The 15,998-nt window shown below is 39.0% G+C and overlaps 1 protein-coding gene across 2 annotated transcripts in view; it reads right to left on the bottom strand.

The window, feature by feature from the left end:
* Positions 1-404: 404 nt before the first annotated feature.
* The window catches only part of MANBA (mannosidase beta), an 82,262-nt gene continuing 66,668 nt past the window's right edge, over positions 405-15,998 (bottom strand). For both annotated transcript variants that reach the window (XM_016159081.2, XM_016159082.2), the window contains 4 exons: positions 8,293-8,437; positions 5,451-5,593; positions 4,320-4,574; positions 405-1,971 (listed from right to left, as the gene is read on the bottom strand). In XM_016159081.2, coding sequence (XP_016014567.1) covers positions 1,747-1,971; positions 4,320-4,574; positions 5,451-5,593; positions 8,293-8,437 — 768 coding nt within the window. In that variant the 3' untranslated portion in view covers positions 405-1,746. The remainder of the gene's footprint in view (positions 1,972-4,319; positions 4,575-5,450; positions 5,594-8,292; positions 8,438-15,998) is intronic.

The raw sequence follows: 15,998 nt of genomic DNA, 5'->3' as shown, positions 1-15,998 counted from the left end.
CACACAGCCAATAAGTCTCAGAACCTGGATTCCGATCCAAGTTAAGTGTGGCTAGAAGCCCTGCCGTCCCTAGGACAAAATCACACCCCAGGGTGGTGCGTCCACTTACATAGCCCTCACTGCCAGCACTGGGCTGAGCCCTTCGGCAACATTTTTTATTTATTCTTCAAAGTAAACTTAGAAGGTCCATAAAATTATTCCTGTTTTACCACAAGAAAACAGAACATAGAAGTTAAATAACTTGATCGAGATTAGAGCTCCTATGGGCAGAATTGTGATGTAAATTCTGTCCCAACAACCTCAAAGCCTACCCCACAGGGCACCTGGGATAGAATTTTCTCCAGTTTTATGAAGAATGTCCTCCTATCCCCCAGCAACAATTTGATAAAACAGGATTTTCAACATGACAAGAAAATGATATAATATTTATCAAGTAAGAATGTTCTGAGTTACACCAAGTTACAGACCCTCATAAGCCTATTATATAGATATTGAAATACATAAAATGAGGAAACTCTTAGATACTGAAGAAGAGATCTGGATTGTCTACATTTAGTTTCTTTTTAGTCATTGAACCATGCCTAAAACTTCTGTTTTAAAACCAAGACTGCTACCTAATTAGTTTTGATTTTAAAGCCAAACTCTCATCACTGGCCCATTCTATAATTAAATGCGTGATTCTTCTCAGAGAAAACCCCTCAAATACCTTAGGCTAGATTCTTCAAACTCTCCCAAATTATCAAGCAGAGTAAAAACTTGGCTGGAACTAAATGGGAATTAATTCCCAGCACAGTATTGGACATAATTGAATGTTTATGGAATGATTAAACATGCCACAGATGAAATATCAAGTTGTCGATGCAATTTGTATAAATTTTTATTTCAAACTTATAAAAAGTTGCAAAGCAGTCCAAAAAAGTTCCTACACATTTCTACACAAATTGGTACTAAACATTTTGCCCTATTCACTTTATCATCAATGTAATTTTATAAACATGATAATGCATAATAAAATAATTTTGTAGCTTCTTATAATTAATCAATATAAATTTAAAATGATTTAAACCCAAGCTAAAGTGAATACCACTTTGCTGCCAGGGTCAAGAAGTCTAAACCTTCCTCCTTTACACTGGAAAGCTTATTTGAGCCAAATCTGAAGCCCCATGGTCATGTTCCTATGGTTCCCCGAGAGGGATACCTGCGTGGACTTTTTTTGGGTCGGGAGAGGCAGTTGGTGATGACTGGTGCATGTGGTGCCAAACCCGTGAAGGGAAAGGCTAAAACACAGTCCTGGCACAGAGCGCAGCATACCTAGGCCCAGCCTCGTTGGAAGAGACCCGAGAAAACGCCCTTCCCTGAAAGAATGCTGCACACGCTCTTCACGCTGGTGAATCGGCGGCATGGCAGCAAGCAGTCGCGTTTCCAGCTCCTTCAGCTTGTCTCTGGTTGCCTTCAGCTCCAGCCGGTGCCTTAGAAATGCTTTATCCAAAACAGTCACAGGGAGTACAGCACAGGGAATATAGGCAACAATATTGTAATGGCTATGTATGGAGTAACCAGGGGATCGCTTCATCAATTATATAAATGTGTAACCATTGTGCTATATACTTGAAACTAATCTTTTAAAAAATAAATATATTGTCAATGCTTTTGTTTTCTGTCAATGCAAATATCTGATGGAATGTGAACTAAATTTTACACATGTGAGAAACGTTCACATTAACATTCTCCATTTACTGGATTCCCTCAGTAAATATCAGTCAGGGAAGTCACATGAAGAGATTGTTCCAATTCACTCTTGCTAGTGAGCTTCCAAGGGTAAAATAATATAGTCCGCTTCTTCTCAGTCATGAGGAAACCATTGTCACTGAACCTCCCCGGGATGCTCCCTACATCCAACCAAACAAAGGGAGCGACCGCTGAGGTTTCCAGATCAAACACAAATGCATCCTCTTGCTGAGAGATGATGGCCTGAAAGAAAAAGAGAAATGAAGTGAAAGATAAGGGAAGAGCTTTCTGTTTTATATACAATGCCCCTCAGAACGTTCACGTGGGCCTAACAAGGAGTGAGCGCATTTCCTACAACTATGGTTCTGCAACTGCTGACGTCATATATTCCCCGCACTGTGTCAAATACTAAAAAATATATGGTAAGTTTTTTAAGGCTGTGGGAAATTATGAAACTGTAATCTAAAACCAAGTGTAGAAATACAGAGTCTCCTATTATTACAGAGACTATTTCACAAGAAGCTCAAAGCTCGGTATCTTTTATAGTTTTTCTCAGGCTATCAAAAGACAACCATTTTTGTATAACTGCTGGGCCATTTAATGCCTTTCTCAGGATCCATCTGGAACCAGCCGCAGAGCACAACCATGGTGCCCACCTCTGAAACGATCCTGCAATCTAGGCAGTAGCCTCCCAAGCATTTGCAAAAGCTCTAGCATTAGAGTTTTCTCTCTTTTATTGCATAGTACTGTAGTCACATTACAAGCACTTTTAACATGTGTGAACCCCACACGATATCAGCAAAGGACAGAGTAGTTTAAATCTTGTCATTAATTAGCCGATCAGCACACGTCCTGAGTGAGGCTGAGCTGCGCCTTAGAGGGGGTTTGCGAGCCTCTCTTAGTGTCAGTATGGACTGAGCATGATCTGGTCATTAAAGCTTTGTGTTTCCCATGAAACATGACTCCTCAATATGCCACACTGTAGTTCTAACATTATATGATATATGTAACATAAAGAGTTTCAGACGGAAATTTTCACTACATATAATTTTAGCCTTACACACTTGTATGATCACCATTCCAAGTGCTGAGTTACAAACAAGAAGAACTTTTTTGGTAGAAGCAAAAAAGAATATTATGTGTATTAGGTAGCTCTCAGAGGGTCAGAGGGTCAGACTTGAAGCTAAATGTCAACTTCCCAAATCGGCCACCCAGCTGGAGACCCTAAAGCAGTTGCAGGCATGCACTGCACACAGCTGGCCCCAGTCTACCCACAAGGCTGCCAGGGAGGCCTCAGCTACTGTCACGCCAAGGCAAAGGCCGGAAGAGACTCTGGCTCCTGCTCATTCTTGTTGACTTCTGATTGGAACTCTCATCTCCGTAAATCTGACTGCAGAGCCCAGGACTCATGCCTGAACCCTGGCTTCCGGGAGGCAGGGAAAGCAAGTTTCCAGCCTAGTCTGGTAAGCTTGTGGTAAAGTTAACTATTATTATTATTATTATTACTATTATTTTCCTCTAAAAGGGTAAGCCTCATTGAAATTCAAATGAGGTAAGACAAAAAAGGAGTCCAATTCTCTCCCACTCCCAATTACTCCAAGGTAATAAAGACCTAGTTAAGGAAAGAAAAAAATTGTTTTCCAAATCCTAAGTCTAGAGACCACAAATTTGCCTACTATTTTTTTTTTCTCTTTTCTGGAAAGAAGCTATGTAAATGTATGTTATACCCTTCGTATTTGTTTTGTATCAGTTATTATAGACACCTTAGATTTCATTAAGTGAATATTTCATTATTATTTGGAAAAGAAGATATGTTTTCAATTCAAGAATTAAGAATTTTTATAAAGTAAATGTGAGAAAATCCTCCAACTTAAACCTTCTCAATGAAGTAAAGTGTAAAACAAATTTAAAATTCACTAAAAATAGAGACTGAAACTTCCTAGAAAAATATTTTCAATCATAATGTGTAGGAGGAAAAAGAAAAGATTTTCAATTGACTATCAATTCCAAATTCTCCAGCTGCACAATTTTTATAACGCATCCTGATCACGTCATTTTTTCCTGGCAATTATAAAGAGATCTGTTGATTAAGCTACTTTGAAGCAATAAATCAGAGTATAGGCTAAATTTTAAAAATTAATAAGCTCTACTTAAAATCTCAAAATTGGAATGCTTCTCCTGAGCTCTGGCACTTCCCAGCTACAGGACCTTGAGCCTGTTAGCCTCTCCAGACTCATTTTCTCGCTTGTAAATGATGATGTTGCATCAGGGTTGGTACACTAAAAGCACCCAGGACAGAGCCCGGAACTGAGCTGCTGATGACCCTGCTGCCTCTCCCTGCATTGCACCAGCCCTGCTCGGGTGAAGTAATGGGACAGCAGGAAGGGCACAAACCAAACACTTTGACAAGTAATGAATTAGAAATAAAAACTATTTGGTCTTAGCTTCCGGTGGCAAGGGGACAAAATTCCCTAGGCCTTGGGTAAACTCAATTCCAAGGAGAAATTCCTCAAAAAGCAAGATGCAATGTGCCTTCCTAAATGCATAACAGCTTCACAACACCACAGTGACCCCAGCTGACTGGTACCTACAGTGATATGTGCCTTGTGAAGCCCAACGGCCTCCTTCAGTGAGGACAGGAAATGATAGTTGGTTGAGCTCAAAAGTTTGCTGTCAGTTGACAGGTAAAAGGAAACCACACAGCTTTGCCGAGTACAATTCCCACATCTCAGCAGTTGAGACACTGGCTCCTGATAGAGGCGAACAGCCTCCCCTGCTTTTATCACAAAATGTTCGGTCACAAGAGAACACAAAGGCTTTAGGGAACTCCACGAGTGGATTCTCACCTACAGAGAAACAAGATAGAACAACAACAACAATAAATTCTTGGTTACTATTTTTTTTTTAGACAATAATAGTAATACTAATCGATGAAAGTCACAATAGCAGGAGTGGCTAAGAGACTATAAAACCTGAGTTTAACCTCAACCCCACCAAGTACTAGTTATGTAATTAAGCAAGTTACTCAACTTCTCAAAGTCGCCGTTTCTTCATATGTAACATGACAATAATAAAAGTACTAACTTCACAAGCTGTTGTGAGAACTACATAAAATAATCTATGGGAGGCACAGTTCCCAGGGCATTGTAATTTTTCCATAAACATGACTGATTTTCAACATCTTTCAAATTGTAGCTAACCAAGACTACTTGAGTTTTTACCCTCTCTTTTTACCTAGCATTGTTTTAAATACAAGCTTATTTTTCTACATATACATTCTAAATAATTTTACTGATTTACACTTTAACATGCCATTTTTAAAAATTTCATTTTATAAATTTTAGGCTGTTTCCAGCTTTTTATGATTATAAATCAACTTTCATTTAAGTGGCACTTTATGGTATATAATTCACTTCCATCTAATTCTTATATTCACTACCCACAGAAATCCTTTAAGAAGATTGGCTGGTATCATTTTACAGATGAGGAAGCTGAATCACCAAGATATCAGGTTTAAGATTACAGACTAAACAGCAAAGTTTTACCCTGAATACAGGTATTCTGACTTCAAGGACAGCCCATTTTCTGCTATAGGCACTAAAAATATTTTGATACAAATTAATTTCTCTTTTCTTTTTCTCAAAAGAAACAGAAGCAAATAACTAATAATCTAAAATTATCTCTATCATAAAAGAGAAAAAAAAAAAATCCAAGCGACTTACAGTGAGTGTCACGTTACAATCCAAGTGAAAGTCCGATACCCCATAGACGAAAAACACACCTTGATTCTCAAAACCCACGGGCAACAGCGGAGCAAAGAAATGCTGAGCAAAGTAATGCAGCATTTTCCACTTTCCTCCATACTCTAAAAATAGTCAAGAAAGTTAGGAGATGGGCAGGGTTGACAGCCAGTCATCATCCATATGGCCCCTGTGTATGACTTTTGTGATTCTAGGAGCTGAGTTTGGGGGGTGGGGGCGGGTGGAGACAAAACATGGATGGGAACCCACGTTCGTTGAGGGCTCTGAACATTTTGGACATTACCTCATGTCATCCTCACATCTGATGGAGACAGGCATTAACATCCTGCTTTTCAAGTGAGGAAGCAGAGGCTCAAGCAGTTAAGTCATTCATGCCACAGGTGGTATTTTGAACCCAGACCTGACTCCCAGCTAGCACTTTCTCACATGCCATTCTGCTTCCATAAGCTCAATGCACCAACACTCCTTTTTGCTGTGTATACATGAAGAAGGAAATCAGTAGCACTGGCAGTGAATGCCTGTTACAAATATTCGTTTGTAAGAGTGATTTAGAGCTCAAAGTCTCCTTTTCCCCTAGGCACAAATCCTCTGAGCGGAACAAAATGACCACTATCACTATCACTAATACGGCTGGCAAGTTCAGACTGGAGGAGAACATCCACACTGATGGCAATTAATGACAGTTCCTCAAATACAACTAGAAGCTGTAGAAAACCTGTCGAATTCTGTGCCATGTTGCATTGGCATTGTCTAGTATGTTAAACCCATAAACTAAAAATATTTCCACATGCCTCTAATTCAAACAGAAGATCCTACCCCACAAAGCGCTGTATCACCAAACAACTTCTGAGAGAGAATGAATACAGAATTTGCAGTGTAAAGTTGAGATAGAACTAATTTCTTAAGGTTTTGCAAAATTTCAACTTTCAGCATTTCAATCTCAACTCTTAGTATTTCCCCTTAAAAACAACAACAATGGGGGAGGGGTAGAGAGGCCTTTCCTATTAAATCTATAAAATGAACTAGAACTTATATTTGGAAAGTTTTCTCATAAATAGAAGGTGGCTCATAACTGAAGTAACTTATGTACTCTCATGTGTGATATCCATTACAGGAAAAAGATTTCAAATGTGTGGTTCCAGTGAATAAGGCTACACATAGACTACACTCAAGACAACAGTCATGAAGCAGAATATCTCACTGGTAAACACCCTAGTTACTAATCAGTGACAAAGCATGGATACCAGCATGATACTCTGCATAACCAACTAAAATATTATGTGATGTCTGGCTTTGTCATTAGCTCTGTAACTGTTTAAGTTTATGAGCTAAGTAAACTGCCCAGTGGATTTTTGTATTTGCAAAATTATAACTCCAAACGAGACTAGTTTTTTTTTTTTTAAGAAATATATAAGAACTTATAGAGTCCAAGTAGCTACCGATCCCTTTCAAGAATTACCATTTCAGATGGTAAGAGGTGACATATACCTCCCCTACCTGCACATACTATAAGCACTAGATTTATTGAGCCAATTAAGAGAATTAAACAGAGGTTAAGAGGCTGTCCAAAGCAGGAGAAGACATAGCGTAACTTGTCGCAGCTTCCCCCTGGGACCTAATTTGCCTAACAGGTATAAGGAGATGGTGACCCTGTCCACAGAGGCCCCACAAGAGTTTAGAAGACAGACCAAGTTTTGCTCTGCCATCAGACTCCTATACTTGGATTTACCCAACCTCTCTGAAGAAGTCATTCAAATAATCTGCATGCAGTCATTTAAGGGAAGTTTTAAAATTTGGGCTCTCCCATTTCTTGAACCAAAGTCAGCCTCAGAAGTCCACGATCTCATCCACAGGCAGAGACCAGGGTCAGCATCCAAGTGTCTTTGAACAGTATCTCTTTGTCGGGCGTTTAGTGTTCCAGAAGGCTACTTCCCCACAGCCCACCCCTGATTCTCATCTAATACCCTTCTATCTCGTTACTGTTGATAAAGAGTTTGGCCAGGGAAACTTGATCAAACACCCAGCTCCCTTCAAGAGGGGGCCTGACACTAGTCAAAGGCTGCGGTGAACGGCCTTTGGATTTGCATCCAGTGTAAGAGCCTCGCCCAGAAACACGACCTTTTTACTTTTACAAGCTTGCCTCATTTTTGACCCAAAATTTTTCTGTATATTATTAACTGACCTTTGTTTCAAACCACCTCTGGTAAAGGTCAAAGATTTATTATTGCTCCTAATGTTTTAAATGTACCAAAATAGAATAATTAAACTGTAAGTGCCAGGCCAGTCACCTCGCCTGTTGCTAGTTGAACTGGTTCAATTTAGAATCTTCCTACTTGGATTTCTGACTCTATTACCTTTCTCCCAAGAGATAATAGAGCAAAATAAAGATGACTTTATGGACGTAAAGGGGAGTCAGGGAAAGTGACATTTTAACACTTAGAAGGGCCAACCTTCCATGTGGCTGAATTCTCCTCAACAGAAAGGAATCTTAATGCTCCTTTCACCCTGGAAATTCCTCTTAAATAAATTGAAATCAAAGCAATAATCATAAGACACGTGGCTGAGGTCCCTGTGCATAAATCTGTCCCCTTCCTTGGCCTGCTCTGTGACTCTGTGCAGCACAGAACTCACAACGAGGCTGCCTCGAAGGCCCCTGGAAGGGCTCATGGCGGGTTGCGGGAGCGGAGGCGGTTCCTAGACCAGCTACTGGCGAACCTCCTCTCCTCTGCCTCTGTTCTTTCTCAGTGCCTCTCCCCACAGTATTGCTTTCTCTCTAACACACAAAGAACGCTGAAACACTTACCTAGAGAGGCCCAGGAAGGAGCCTGCCAGATGTCATTCAACTGCCAGTACAGTGCCCCCATGGTGTGCCCTTGTCTGTTCACTATCTCGCTGCGACTGCGGCGGTAGAATTCAGTTTCTGTTTTGACACACTGGGCCTGCATCACCTGATTCGTGGGGAAACATTAAAACACAGGTGTTATTGTTTGATGTAGGCTGTCCAGATCTGAGAAAATGACAGGGCTTGAGGGGTATTTTTTTCAAGCAAGTTGGACAAATTTGGGAATTTGATTAGCATTATATAAACCATTATTATACTAGATCTGGAACTAGCCCCTTAGCTTGAGAGTAGCTGTTGTCTATAAGAGCTGGTTTGCTTTGGAGGCTTGCTGTTTGATTTATTATAACACTGGATGATCAAGAAAACAGAACGATGTAAAAGGTTCTTTGTTGATGACAGTGTAGGCAATGACAGGAAATGACTATTGTTCTGGAGTAAATACTATATGTAGTCAAACACTAAGTTTTTTGCAGTGATGAACCTTTTTATTAAGTTTTATTAGAAAAAAATTCTATGGGAAAAATAACTTTATTATGAGTCTGATATTATCTAATCCCTAACTCCTTTTTTCTAGTCAAGCAATTGTTTTCATATCATAATTGGTGACAATGTAAAATTTCTTATGACTGCAATTTCTTCATTATAGCAGAATAGATAGCAAATTGCAGCAATGAGACAAGTGAATTTAGTTCTTGTTTAAGAGGCACTAAAGAACATCATACAAGGCCCTTAATTATCATGATCATCACTGAAAAATCAGCCTCTTTTATTGCTGTTGTTACTGAAGCTGCACGTCACATGTCCTTAGCTTGGAGTTGTAGTTAGGAGAGGCTCATGGATGAGAGATCATTAGGAGAAATCAGCAAGCAGAACCTGGAGAAATGGTCAGAGCTGCAAGGATTCCTCAGAGAAAAAGACAGCTTTGGAGCAGGGCCTGGATTTTCCCAGAAAAAGAAAAAAAAAAAAATGCGCGTAAGGCCACTAGAAGACTAAGCCCAGATGCTTACCTATAAAGCTGGAAAAGTTCTGATAAAGGTAGAATCTTCAGATAGAGGTAGGCTGGCTAGTGAAGAAGTCATAGATGAAATTATGACTTACATGAGGCAGAGCCATAAAATTCCAGAAGGGTAATACAAGGAGAAATCATGGTCAATCAATAAATGTAAATAAGCACCTATAGTCTGTGTTACATGCTGGCGATGGTAAGCTCTTCTCCCAGCAAAGGAAGATACAGCCCACCCTCTTGGAACTTATTGGCTTGTGTAGAAGATAGGCCTAATCAAAGATCCACACAAATAAATGTTAACTTTAAACAGGAAAAGTGCTAAGAAGGAGAGGTGTGCAATGTTAGGAGCTTGGACAGTAGAGACAATGGGCTTAGCTGAGGGGTTAGGACTGTCCTCAAAGAAGAAGAGAGAGAGCAGGACCTTGCAGCCAGAGAGGGCAATGTGTAGAGAGAGGTGAATGCACAGGTGAAGAACTACAAGGCTAAGGTGGTGGAGCGCAGAGAGCTGGGAGTGATGGGGGAGAGGCTGGCAAGATGGAAGGGGCAGACCTGGGAAGGTTTTGGGGCAAAGCCTAAAGGCAACTGGAATCACAGAAAGCTTTCATGCTGAAGGATGAAGTGACCAGATTTGTATTTCCATAAGACAAGTCTGACTACTAAAGGCAGAATGGCCAGAGTGGATATAAGGAGACCATTTAGACAACTATTACAATCTTCCAAGCAAGGGATAATGTTAGCTCTGAGCAGATAAAGAAATTCCCTTCTCATTCAGGAACCGAACCACTGGGACTACAGCAACAACCGCAGGCAAGTACGCTCTAAAGAAAGTAAGAATCTCACCTACAGAACAGCACTGGTGTCAACTCGAAATGACCACAGGATGTAGTCTGAATATTTTCATCTAACGCTGAGTCAGAGGGAATGAAATAGAAAAAAAGACCTAAGAATTTTGATTGTCAGTCAGGCTAATCTGTAATTAGACTTGGCATCTGTGGCCAAATTCCTTATAAAAATACCAGTCCTGCCTGAACTAAAACTGAAGAAGAAAGATATTTATCTACTTCTAGGCCTCGATTGCTAGGCACAGAGAAATTAAGTCCTTTGAGTAAGCATTCACAGGCTTGTTGAGTTATTGTGCAAAATCAGTGTTGTAAAGAAACTTCTAGAAAGTTCAGTGAAGATGAAGCAGTCAAGAAATAAAATTTCAGTAGAAAAGGATCCAAGGGAAGCACTGATTATCAATATATGCCCACTAGAGAATCTTCGCTTACATCAACACACAGAGTAATTTTTATGTTTGTTTAAAAGAGTTGATAATCTGAACTCATTTAAATCACCCTGAGCTTCCAAATAAATACCCCCACTAACGAAGTTAAATTGGCCTTTGGACACAAAACTCAAGCCAGCCACAGTCTTTGCCCCTGCAGCACACATACCTGAGGCCAGAACAACCAGAAATCTCTGTTCTTGTCCTGAGATTCCTGAAAAATCAACCATTGCTTTCTAGGCTGTGTGAAAAGGGATCACAAGAGGAGGTCTGAGGAGGTCCTCGTCACGCCAATGCTTAACAACAGGGGAAGAGGGATTCCAGTCACCCCAGACAGCCCAGGAGCTGCTGCTGGCCCAGCACAGGCCGAGCTCAGGCACCGAATGGCAACCACCACAGACGCCCCACTCTGGGTGCCGGCCCACATTCTGGAACTCCCAGGACTTGAAGTATTCTCAAAATCTGCCCTCTCCTCATATACCCAAGAAGCCAAAGAACTCACAACACTTCGACATCACCCCCAGAAACTTGGCTCAGCATCCACTCACGGGTGTACGGGAGGAGGGGTATCCCAAACTCAAAAAGTTTGGAACTGGAAATGCTCTCCTTGGATCCAGATTTATAAAGTAGGGTGAACAGGGAAAAAGTAAAAATAAGAATTCTGAGGTAAGGCCAAAATACTAACACATAACAGAGTAGGAAATAGTCACACATGCTTCTTTAGATCCAGTCCAGAGGACAACTCGATACATTACTGGTGCATTTTCTTTTTCTTCATGGTGAATTTAAGCTTTTTTTCAGGAAAAAAAAAAAAATCTGATGAACGTCTATTTACATCACCTTAAATTCTTTTCCAGTCTTTGTTAACATACATTACAACATATGTATTTATAATTTTGTGTTCTACTCTCACTTTATTTTCACATATGTATATTTCCATGAACTGGCACTTTCTATATCTCTCTGTGCTTTGAGTGGTTACATAGTTATATCATATTTGATTAATCATTCTTCAATTATTAGGCATTTCAATGGTTTTGGGGGTTTTTTTTAATACAAGAGTTAAGAACAGTTTGCTCCATTAATTTCTTCGCTTCTTGTATTGCTTCTTTTGGTGATAATATATCATAAGTTTCAAAGTTTTGATCGCATATGACTATACTATAAACCAGTCAAGAGTTTGCCATAAACTGGTGGCCTTCATGCTGAACTCAGCCCCACGCAGGTTTCAACTGGGCCACATAGCGGGCGTTCTTTGTTTTTTGTTTATGTTGTCATTGTTTAACATCTTAAGTCAGGGCCTCCACATTCCATTTTGCCACGACTACCAATAATCATACTCTCATCTATTTAAATCACCTGCCTGTTCCCTATAAACATTTGAGTTTTTAATCCCCAAACTATTCCAACTTTCAGAACTACCTGCAAGATATATTTATTTCAGTATATCTATTCCAACAAGTTCCTCACTGTAATTTATCTTTTCTGGCTTAAGAGGTAAATATGAATAATCCTGTAAATTTTTTAATCTTAAAATTTTTAAAATGCAAGCAGAACTCCTAACCCTTGCCAGCAATGAAAGGAAAAGAGCACAAGGCAAGCTCTAACTAGCAGCCTATCACACTGAACTTAGTGTGACGGCGGGTAACTGAGACTCCTGAGTGCTCCTGGCTCTGCATGGTGCAGGCCATGCCATAGACAGATGGCACCAAGCCAACGACATGGATCTGCGTTTACCCAAACCAGTGGGTGCCCGTCAGGACTCATGAATGACACATTTGTTCATAAAAATACAGAAAGCCATTGCCCGCTATCCTTCTCAAAAAAAAAATGTTGTACAATCTTAGTCCTCTGGAATATCTCTAGAATCACCTCTTTCAACCTTTAAAAATTGTACCTATATTTATACACTCATGCCCACTTTCCTAAAGAGGGCAATCTTTACATATTAGAAGGATAAATGCTTAGTCATTTCCAAGGTTACTCAGTCCATTGTTAGCAGACAAATCTTATTTTAGTTTCAAAAATATGCCTATTTTCAGCAGCTTGCCTGATTACACTTATGAAATCAGTCTCCTTAGAGAAACAGATGGTATGGTAAAAAGAAATTGGACCAGAACGCCAAGACCTAAGGTTCTAATTCCAGCTTTGCCTCTGTGATGGAGGTTGCTAGCTGTCTACAAAAACCTATCACCCCCTTCCTCCACAGTGACAGAGTCGTAGCTGGGTTCTATTCTTGGAACTAGGAGTAGCCATGTGGCTAAGTTCTCCTGAAAGATGTGATTTATATTCTTTATTTACTTAAAGTTATCCTGACAATAAGAATCTTCTAATAAAGCCATTTTTTCAAACTAAGATATAATTCACACCATATAAATTCACCCTTTTAGAGTTTACAATTCATTGGTTTTTAGTATAGATATAGGTTGTGTACTACCTAATTTCAGAATATTTTCATCACCCCCCAAAAAACACTGCACTGGTTAACAGTTACTCCTCATTCTTCCCTTTCCTCTGCTCCTGACAACAACTAATCTGCTTTCCGTCTCTATGGATTTGCCTATTCTGAATATTTCATAAAAGCAGAATATGTAATATGTGGCCTTTTGTGACTGGCTTTCTTCACTTATCATATTTTCAAGATTCATGCATGCTGCAGCATGTATCAGTAATTCATTCCTTTTTATTGCTGGATAATATTTCATTGTATGGATATACCATATTTTGTTTATCCATTCATTAGGTGATAAACGTTTGGACTATTTTAACATTTTGGCTATTATGAAAAATGCGGCTATGAACCTTTGTGCACAAATTTTCATGTCAACATATGTTTTCTATCTTATTGAATATATACCTAAGAGTAGAATTTCTGGGTCCTCTGGTGACTCTGTTTAACTCCGAAAACTAAAAACTTTTCCATAGCAGTTGTACAATTTTACATTCCCACTGGCAACATATGAGGGTTCCAATTTCTCCACATCCTTGCTGTGATAGTTTACTTCATGTGTGAACTTGACTGGGTTGAGGGATGCCTGAATAGCTGGTAAAACGTTATCTTTGGGTATGTCTATGAGGATGCTTCTGATGATTTGGTGGACTGAGTAAAGATCCGTCCTCACCGATATGGGTGGGTATCATCCAAATGGCTGAGGATCTAAATAGAAAAGGCAGAAGGAGGGTGAATTCTTTCTCTCTCTTTGAACTGGGACATCCATCTTCTCCTGCCCTGGGACATTGGAACTCCTGGTTCTCAAACCTTCAGTATTTAAAACCAGCGGACCCCTCAGTTCTCAGGCCTTTAGACTCAAACTGAATTACACATCCAGCTTTCTTTGTTTTCTGTCTTGCAAATGGAAGGAAGACTGTAGAATTTCCTGGCCTCCACAATTATGTGAGCCAATCCCTATACTTAGTGTCTGTCGGTCTATCTGTCTGTCTGTCTGTCTCTCTCTCTCTCTCTAATTTCCTTCAACGATGGTTTGTAGTTGAAGGAAATTAGGTCGCTCATCTCTTTGGTTAAATAATTTTCAAAGTATTTTACTCTTTTTGTTACTATTGTAAATTGTATTGTTCAATTTCATTTTCAAGTTGCAATTGCTTAAAATCCAATTGATATCTGTATATTGATACTATATCTTGCAAAGTTGCTGAATTAACTTATTAGCTATAACAGATTTTTGGGTGGATTTTTTTATGGTTTTCTATATAAAAGATCATGTCATCTGTACACAGAGAGTTTTCCTTCTTTATTTCCAATTAGGATGCCTTTTATTTCATTTTCTTGTCTAATTGTCCTGGCTAGAATTTCCAGTACAATGTTGAATAGAATTGGCAAGAGCATGCATCCTTGTCTTGTTCCCAATCTTAGAGAAAAAATTTTCTGTCAATCACTATTAAATAGGATATTAGCTATGTGTTCTTCAAAGATGCTCTCTAACAGAAGAATCTCCCTTCTACATTTAGGTTGTTGAAATTTTTTTATAATGAAAGGGTGTTGGATTTTGTCTAGTGCTTTTTCTTCATCTATTGAGATGATTATATAGCTATTTTTCCTTTATTCTGTTTAATATGGTGTATTATATTGCTGGAGTTTTATATGATGAACCAACGTTGCATTTCTGGGATAAATGCCAGTTGATTATAGTGAATAACATTTTTTACCTGCTATTGGATTTGGATTGCTACTATTTTGTTGAAGATTTTTTTTTTTCTATTTATAGTCATAAGGAATATTGATCTAGTTTGCTTTTCTTGATATGTCTTTAATTTTGGTATCAGGTAATAATGGCTCAAAAAAAGAGTTAGGAACTGGTTTCCCCTCTTCTATCTTTTGGAAGAGTTTGTGAAAGATTGGTGTTTATTCTTCTTCAAATTTTTTTTAGATTTCACTAGTGAAGCCATGTTTATAGAGGGAAGTTTTTTGATTATTAACTCAATCTCTTTAGTTGTAATAGGTTTACTCAGATCTTCTATTTCTTCTTGTGCTTTCCTAGGAATGTATGCATTTCACCTAGGTTATATGACTTATTGTCATACAATGGTTTGTAGTATTCCCTTATCACCTTGTTTATTTCTACAAGGTCAATAGTAACATTCCCTTTTTCAGTACTGATTTAGTAATTTGTGTCTTTTCTCTGTTTTCTTGGCCAGGCTAGCTACAGGTTTTTCAATTTCGCTGATCTTTTCAGGGAACTAACTTTCGATTTTGCTCATTTTCTCTATTGTTCCAATAAAGCCTTTTTTAATATGCCAAATTTCTGACGTCTGCTTTACTTAACTGCTGAAAATTTATGTTATAATTTACCAAACACTTCAGTAGCCACAGAATTCCCCTTACCGAAATCGTGAATGAAAAAGAAACTGTAAAGGGACATAATATTATAGTTCAAAAAGCAGAAGCCTGCTCCCTGGCAACTTGGGCGAAATTATTAGCTTTTCTGAGACTCTGTTTCTTCACATATAAAATGGAAATAATAACACAGATGTCTGCAGATGTTGTTAGAATTATATGAGAAGGTACAGAAAGCATCTCATGGTCCTGGGCCAGGCATTTAGTAGACAACCAAAGAATGCTGACTGTCTGCTTGACTGTTAAATTACATAATACACATAAATACTCCCCTCCTTCATCCACCTTACCTCCACCTTAACAGCTCAGCATGGCCGGGATCGTCTATCACATCTCAGTGCTTGCTGCCTACCAAACGAATGATGTTCCAGGGTAGCAGTTGTCATCAAACACTCAGAGAGATTTCCACTCATGTTTTCTCCTAAGGGTTTTACACTTCTAACTTTTACTTGTGCCTGAGGTACAGCCTTGCCTTTTTTTCTCAATTCTTGTGATCAAGTTACTTTCAATACAGGAAAATAAAATGAACCCCTAAAAAATAT

The sequence above is a fragment of the Rousettus aegyptiacus genome, unplaced genomic scaffold (genome assembly GCF_014176215.1).
Source record: "Rousettus aegyptiacus isolate mRouAeg1 unplaced genomic scaffold, mRouAeg1.p scaffold_m13_p_10, whole genome shotgun sequence".
NCBI lineage: Eukaryota > Metazoa > Chordata > Mammalia > Chiroptera > Pteropodidae > Rousettus > Rousettus aegyptiacus.
The sequence above is the reverse complement of the archived record's forward strand: the minus strand, read 5'-3'. Positions and strand labels throughout refer to the sequence as shown.